Source organism: Pecten maximus, chromosome 8 (assembly GCF_902652985.1).
Source record: "Pecten maximus chromosome 8, xPecMax1.1, whole genome shotgun sequence".
Lineage (NCBI taxonomy): Eukaryota > Metazoa > Mollusca > Bivalvia > Pectinida > Pectinidae > Pecten > Pecten maximus.
In genome coordinates, this window is record NC_047022.1 from 41,849,809 (window position 1) to 41,858,833 (window position 9,025).

General features: G+C 33.7%; 1 protein-coding gene across 1 annotated transcript; it reads right to left on the reverse strand.

Annotated features, from left to right (window-relative positions):
- Positions 1-1,871: 1,871 nt before the first annotated feature.
- On the reverse strand, positions 1,872-8,610 carry LOC117333550 (elongin-B-like). Its single transcript, XM_033892887.1, has 4 exons — positions 8,394-8,610; positions 7,145-7,288; positions 6,478-6,577; positions 1,872-3,791 (listed from the first exon to the last, which is right to left on the reverse strand). Exons 1-4 carry the CDS (start codon positions 8,394-8,396, stop codon positions 3,679-3,681), a joined length of 360 nt encoding a protein of 119 aa, XP_033748778.1. The 5' UTR covers positions 8,397-8,610; the 3' UTR covers positions 1,872-3,678.
- Positions 8,611-9,025: the final 415 nt, after the last annotated feature.

Here is a 9,025-nt window from a genome sequence, read left to right on the forward strand (position 1 = left end):
TTACATTTATGGTCCTTTAAAACTTTAACCTTGGTCAATGTTATATGCGAGATAGGGCTTTCATATATGACATATATTACGTGTGACAAGACTATTCCATTGTACTTCATTTGCTGACCTTTTAGAAGATGATTTCAAATTTTAACACACTCAGTGAGCTATGTTGTCTTCTGACATATTTAGACAGTAGGATTATTATCGCTATTTCACAGAAACTTCCATGGATGTTTCTCAAATCTCATAAGTAAGTTCCCATTGGTCCCTAGTTGTGCATGTTCAATTTTTTAGGTCAGATCAGAACAACCAACAGGCAGCCATCTTGAATTTGTTATCACTATTTCTCGCAAAGTTCTTTGTGGATCTTTCCTAAGTGTCATATATATATATTTGCATTATTATATCTGTAAATAATAGGTTTCTGTTTGTCCCTAGTTGTGCATGTTTCAATTTTGAATTTTGTCAGTTAAAAGTTTGTTATCTCTATTTCTCCAGACGTACAGAAAGGATCTTTCTCAAAAGTTCACGTCGGTTCCCCTTGGCCCATTCAATTTTGAATCTGATCCAGAAAACTAAATGGCCAACAGGCAGCCATCTTGCATTTTAGTGGTTGAATTTTGTTATCATTCTCTTTTTCTCAAAAAGTGCAGAGAGAATATTTCTTGGAATGTAAGTTCCCCTTGTCCATATAGTTTCGACCATTCATTTACAAGTTTATTTGTGAAAACAAAACGGCCAACAGGCAGCAACCTTGGATTTTGGCAGTCTCATGTGGGTTTGCTTTATTGAGATTAATCTGAAAAACAAAATGCTCACGAAATTGCTATTTTTCAGAAAATTCTTGATTGACCTTTCTTTGATTACTAATGTAGGTTCCCCGTTTCAAAATGATTTAGAAGAAGAGGGGAAAGTAGAGAAAAGATCAGTCTTGCAATCATTCGATGATGAGCATTTAATTTAGATTCCTCATATTTCTTGTTTATGAATATGATCCTGGAATTCTGAAAATCAAACTTGCAATCTTTGATTGGATTTATTAAAATCACCTGGCCACAGGGCAAAGATGCTTATGCTGTGGCTTGGCGTTTTTCTTTTTTTCTTTTTTTAAATGTCAGTCTGTTATTTTAATGTAGTCATATTTACTTATTAGCTACAGCTTTTGGCATGAAACTAAAGTTGTAAAGAAAGGACCTTGCATTAGATAGAATCATAAGAATAAGCAAATTTCTGGTCAGAAATGCATGGGTTGTTTTTTGGGGATTTTGAGTTAGAATTGGTTTCTTTTGCATGTCGGTATTCTGTTTTTCTTATCCTAAATTAAACCTACACGAGTCATTTTGATTATCAACTGCTCCTGATAATTGACATTTTACCTCCTGGTATGAAGCTCAAACAAGTTTGCAAAAAGAAATGGCTTTAACTACTTATCAAGCTGGTCAACACTGTGGTCAAATATGCTGTGTTCAAACACCTTATTTGATTTGTACAAACAAAATTCTTCATAAGGATTTTTGTTACAAAAAAAAAAATTATAAAAAAAAATTCTCCTTTAGACAATGTCATAGTCTCGCAATGTATATTGTATACCATTGAATGGGTTGATGAAACTACTGTAAGCATTAAAATCATTTGTGCTTCATTTCCTTTCAAATTTCTGTTTTGTGAGTTAGACAGGGTTCACTCGCATAGCCTATATAGGCGTAGTTGTAGGATTTTATTTATAACTGGATGTCTTTGCTTAACAGAACAAAACTTTGCACTCAGCTCAAGATACTTTGATTAGAAAATACTTTTACTTACGTACACAGAGTGTCCAAGCAAAGTGGCTTTAAGTCACTTAACAGTGATTTCAAATCAAAACAACTTTACATCAATACTTATAAGATATTTTAATTGACCTTCACTTATTCAGTCCAATACAACGATTAGAATGGTGGAATAAAAACAAAATAAACATCTTGAAGAAATATTAATGGAGTTCATTTCCATTATGGCAATTTCCAAGTTAAAAACAAGGAATTTGAAAAGATGAATAAAAAAGAAAAAGATGGAAAATAGGACATAAATATTTATTGGAGATGATTTTGACACTGCTAAAGGTGCTTACTGCTTGAATTTGTACCAACAGTAATATACAAAATTATTTTAATATTGTAGAAATGGGAGAAAAAATTCCTTTCTCATCAACTGGCAAACCACTAAAACATGTCAGGTTGCAGGCAACATGAAATGAAATGTTGAATACATTTACAAAATTAAAAGAACATTTGTACAGTTCGTTTCACTATCACCACGAAAAAGATATGTCAAAATAGATTTACTTTCCAGCATCAACAAAAACTTATGCTTGATACCAGTAACTTGTTTCTATCTAACTCGCTGTAACTTGTAAGCATCAGTGAATTTTAGTATCTATTAAATTTCAAATTCTCCTTTTGATATAAATATTAATTTGAATCTGAATAAAATGTTTTCTTATAGGACAGAAATGATTGTTTGATACACATGGACCATCATTATATCCATATACCGGTATTATGAAAAGGTACAAATCCTAACACCTTCATCTACATGTATGTCAATTATTTTGATCAATTGATATTGAATCTAAATGTCAAATTTTTGTCAATAACATTGTTACCTTTGATTTTCTAAGTTCTTTGAAATTGATTTCAACACTGTTTTACAACTTTCAATTATCATAGAGTGCCCCATTCCTAATTCAGTAATTTAGGTTGAGTTTGACACAGAAATACCCTAAAACAAACTTTCAAATCAGATATAATGCACATTATATTGCTTAAGCATACAAATATTATATAACAGTTATTCTTTTGCTTTGTGCACATTAATGAATTAACCCTGCTACTTTTCAGTGAAATATAGATATTATTCAAAGGATATCACAAGTCCACAACATGGTGTAAATCATTAAAAACAAAAACTCTACATATACACATAACATATATATATATATATTCTGATCAGATTTTTTCAACCTCCTTCAATAAGCGGCCATCAATATTCTACAGTTTTATGTTGAAGTATTATACATGTACCGGGTAGTATAACTGCTTTTCAAATATGAACCAGAGGTAGACTCTATTCAAATGCTTTCAAAATATTACGTTTTTATTTGAAACTTTACCAACATTTAATGCACAATACCTTACTTGATAGAGATCTTTAATTTATTTCTTGTGAGATAGAATTGTGGGATCAACAATGACAAAGAGAATGTTACACTTAACCAATGTACTTTAGTTTATTTCTTAAATGTTAGCTTAAAATTTACTGTCTCATTCATCAAGTGGTCTTTAAAAGGCCACCACACACACACATACACACAAAGCAAACCCACTTCGCGATCGTAACAAACACTGAATGGAAAGTTGTGTAATATCTCGAACAAAAGGATACCAGTAACATACATTGTATTCTGTAGTACTGTTCAAAACAAAATGTTAATAAATAAAGAAAACAAATCTACATGAGAAACATTATCTTTCTTCCATTGTAAGATGACTAAGCATTATTGATTAAATATATCCAGAATTTATACCATCTTCCAATACTAATCAGGGTATACTAACAAGTTTTAATTTTTTCTCTTAATGTGTTAAAGTTTGGTGGAAAATCAGTAAGAATTGTACATAAACACTATTTCTACAGCTAAAGTGATTACGATGCTGTTTGTTCTTGTGCATGTGAAGTGGAATCTTGTGGCTTCATGACATCTGGGAGTTCTGGGGGACTGGACAATGGTGTCACTTCCAAAGCTTCAAATTCTCCATCTGTAATAATCAGTGAAAATATGATATATTTATAAAAAAAAATATAAAAAGAAAAATTTTAAAAACTTTTACATTCAAATTAGCACTATACCAGAAAGCCTTTGGTAGCTAGTAACATATGGTATGCAATGGTGTCAGTTATCAATAATTCTATTTTATTATATTACATTTTATAATTTATAAATATACTATATTGGACATTTAATATGTAGTTAGCTATTGCTTCATCTATTTCTATGGTCAATCAATTATGATTTGAAGCTTCAGGATAATATCTATCACATCAAACTATTAAATTAAGACAACAGTTTCCTATTTACTGTAACTAAACACAAACTTACTGTAACACACTTCTAGTACTACCATAGCAAACCTAAAGCCACATTTATAAATCTCTGACAGCTTGATGTTCGTTTGATCATCAGTTTTTAGCAACTATAGCTATATATATGCATAACTGTAGACTAGTACATAACACCTCAAGAAATTTCATAAAAAATTCCATCTTATAAATATTTCTATGAAAGACATGAAGAAAAAAAAAGACCCATGGGCCTTAACAGTAACCCAAGTAATGACATATTTCAGTCACTTTGAACCATTTTGTTCCTGCCTATCAGCCCCTGGGGGTCAACCAGGGCCAATATGTATGTTCACATTATTAAACAGCCATCCCATACTGATGATGATACTGATATATCTAACAAAGTTATAATTATTTCCATTGGACCAAAGGCAATTCAACAAATAATTTTCAAAAATGTGATTTTCCTTTATAAACTATAGTGAAATTTACCCCTTCCCAGACGGAAATGCGGCATCCCAGGGTCATGAAATTCACAATTTTGGTAAATCACCTCAAGACTCCTTCCATCTATGAAGTGTATTTGATTCTACAATGTCTGAGTCTTGAGAAAATCTTTGATATTTTAGTCAAATTGATATTTTTGCCCATCCTCTAAGACCCCAGAGTGCAAGAACCATATCATTCATGATTCTTGTTGATCACTGGCCATGGAAGGTTTTTACAAAATTTTATTGAATTTGGTTACAGGCTGTGACACACAAAAATGAGTACAAACAAGAGGCCCAGAGGGCCTGTATCGCTCACCTGGATATCATGAGATATGAAACAAGAATGATGATTAAGTATATTTGTCACTGGTATTGCTATGTCAATATGATCATAGGCATTTTATATTGGTACGTGAGGTTTTTATGCCAAAAAATGCATTAATCCATGAAATGAAATTGACTTTTGGCGCAACCCCATAGGGATGCTACCACAGAAATGTGAGTGATATCCATTGCTTTAGTTTCAGAAAAGAAGTTGTTTAAACCAATTGACCCTTTTGACCCCGCCCTCTGCACCCCGGGGGTCAGTTCCTTCCTTTATAAAATTTTGAATCCTTACCCAAAAGGATGCAACCAGTCAAATATGAGCTGTTTCAGAGAAGTTGTTCATATCAATTTAGCCAAATTGACCCCTTTTGGCCCCACCCTCAGCCCCCTGGTGGGGTCAACACTAAAATGTTTACAATTTTGAATCCCCACCCCATGACCATGCTTCCATACAAATGTGAGTGATATCCATTGCTTAGTTTCAAAGAAGAACTTGTTTATGTCAATTTAACCAAATTGACCCCTTTGGCTCCGCCCCTCAGCCCCCAGGGGGTTGGCCCTGTCATTTGTTCAATTTTGAATCCTTAACCCAAGGGAATGCTACCAGTCAAATATTAGAGATATCCATTGCTTAGTTTCAAAGAAAAAGTTGTTTATGTCAATTCTGCCAAAATGACCCCTCTTGGCCCCGCCCCTCAGGCCCCTGTGGGGTCAGCCTCACAATTTGTACAATTTTGAATCCCCACCCCATAGTGATGCTACCAGGCAACTATGGTTTCAGAGAATAAGTCGTTTATATCAATATAGCCCAATTGACCACATTTGGCCCCGCCCCTCAGGCCCCTGGGGGGTCAACCCAATCATTTGTACAATTTTGAATCCCCACCGAATGGTGATGGTACCAGGCAAATATGAGCAATATCCATTGGTCAGTTTCAGAGAAGAAGTCGTTTATATCAATATAGCCCAATTGAACACATTTGGCCCCGCCCCTCAGGCCCCCAGCGGGTCAGCCCCACCATTTGTACAATTTTGAATTCTCAACCCATAATGATGCTACCAGGCAAATAGGAGAAATATCCTTTGCTTGGTTTCAGAGAAGAAGTCGTTTATATTAATAGAGCCAAATTGACCCCTTTTGGCCCCGCCCCTCAGACCCCTGGGGGGTCAGCCCCACCATTTGTACAATTTTGAGTCCCCACCCCATAGGGATGCTTCTGACTAAATTTGGTCAAATTCTGATCAGTGGTTATGTAGAAGAAGTCAATTGTTGACGGACGGACGACAGACGACGGACGCTACGGTATGGCATAAGCTCACCTTGGTCCTTCGGACCAGGTGAGCTAAAAATGACAGAAATCTCCACTTTTTTGCTATTGAAGAATTCGGTAAAGTATCACTCCCTGAAGGAATCTTGACAATAATTAAGTCCCTCACTATGTAATCATAAAGAAGCAAGAATTGAGTACCATAATCATGAAACAGAATCAATCTTGCTTTACTGTTTATAAAACCAAACTTGTACGTTTCTTCATAATCCAATATAATTATTAAGATTTATTACCTTCCTGTCTAAAAGCCAAACCAATTGTTGCTGGTGCCTGTGCTCTTGCTGTGGCAAATGTGAATCCATAATCACCAAGTGTTTTATTGTCATCTAAGGGCTGTCAAAGGAAAACCATGTCTGGTTTATAAATATTTATATAATATTCAAAGTTAAACATTTGGAAAGTTATAACCCATCTCTAATGCTGTACAACATTAATTATTAACCAGAGCTTGAAAGTATTATTCGTTTAAAATTTCTTTTTAAAATAAGAAAGTAACCATCTCTGATCTTCCATAAGAGAAATCATGTGTTAAAAGTGATACTTAATTGAATGGATTATTAAAACTTGATATTTAAAAGCAATAACTTTTACAAGACTAAATTAAAAGCAAGAGAAAAGATTATCTAATAACTGATCAATCAAAGTCACTACCTTGGTCAATCTCTTCTCTGGCCTATGCTATGCATTAACTAGTATAATCATATAATGACCATCACAGGACAGGGGTTAAATTAGATCATAAATACTCATAAATATAGTTATAACCAATAGACATGCTGTGATGAATATTCAGGATTATGATAACTTTGTTCTGTTGAAGAGATACCATGGTTGGTAATAACACATATCATGTATGAACAACAACTGTAACATCCCTGAATATTTTCCAGCTATATATACCTGGTCATCTTTATAAAGCTTCTGATCATCTGGTCTGGTTTTTAGTATACCCTCTATTATTTTCTTTACTTCATGTACTGTGGTAGACTCCTTTGCATCAGTGAAGATGGTACACTTCCTGCGCCTTATCATTAAAAACACATCCTACAATAAAAGAAATAATTACAGTGTCAAGAGATTTTTTTCCTGTTGGCAGCCCAAAACATGGCGTCTGGCATCCATCAAAATCAGAACAATACAAAAAATGTAGATAAAAACTATGAAAATGTCATAATAGTTCCAACTATGAGCTGGTCATAAATATAACATTTCTTCAAATTATGGACATCATTTGCAATGAAATAACTTAGTTTAACTTAGTATATTCTGAACCCAGGCATAATAGCATCTTTATTCATATCGTAGTCCATGTATGTCGGGTGCATGATTAATATCCTCATTGATTTAAATGGAATACTATATATCTACAAGCAGTCATGCATATGCCAGTCTATGTGCCGAATTTCTTGCTTAAATAGGGCCTAGTTGTTTTCCAGTACAGAAATTGATTCTCTTCACCGGATTCTTTACAAGGATTGTATTTCGAGGATTTCTGTCACTTCCTTGATACAGTTCAATTTGTTCTTGGTTATTACAGCTTAATGTTATGCAAATAGCTGTTTTTATCCGACTTTAAACAAGTTTTATGGTGTTTTGGTTCAGACCACTGGGGTTTGAAATTCTGACTGTAAATTCAGATACATTATAATATAAGGGTATTACTATAAAATTAGTCACAACTGAGTCATGATCACCTTCTAAATTTTCAATATCATTTGTACATTCAGCTGCAGTATAAAAAATACTGTAACGTTATATACCGAGGCCTACGATTGCAATATATCCAGACAACTGTAACTTTTATGTTGGAACCGATTTAAAATGTAAACGTTTGACACAATCACGCGGTTCCAATAATGCTCCATTTCCATCTTTACGGTAATCGGTTAAGAATGCCACACATAACAAAACAAACAAATAAACAAACACGTGCATGAACAAGAATGTTGAAACGCACATTCAGATTTCTAAGGCCTTGGTAACAACTTTAGCCGGGTCATACATGTATAACTAATGTTCACTAATAAACAGTTGCAGTGAATTTATACAAATAACATTATGTAACCGAAAAACGAAATTTGAAAATTAGCTACATTCACTCAGACAAGCGAGATCAACATATTTCACAAGGAAGACTTCTTTCACTTACCATTATGGATTCCTTGTATGGAGTCCGAATCAAACACAAAGCGCCATCTACAACTGCATTGTTCAGCGTTACGAGCGGAAGTGCTGTGTTTTTGCTGTATTAGCCGATATATAAGGACAGATAAGTTTCATTTGAGAAAAACATACTATTTTAATGAAATTCTATCTAGAGATACTATACAGAAATAAAATTAGAAGAAATAAATAGAAATGAAAATATGAGGAAGGGGAATAACTCTAATGGTAAAAATCGTCACGTCTTTTTTAATCATTGTCCTCATCCTAGGATTGCGTGAGGTTACGTCACGTTTTTGGCGATAAGGAATAGCAGAACTTATTAATAATTTCCCATATTGGTTTATCAAAGCTATAAACAACATATGAAACTATAAGTAAACTACCCAGCAAGACTGTTTCCTAAGGAACTAAACAACAAAAACACTGAAACAGAAAAACAAAAACAAAAAAACAGATTGCCTAGCCTAAAATGTTATCGACTAGGATCTATGCCCATAAATAAAAAAAAAACGAAATAAAAAAATATCCACGAGACTGAAGAAAAACAAACAAATCTAAAAAGTTAGATATCTAGACATATGTTTCATTTGAATTTAATTTGTTGAGGTCCACCTG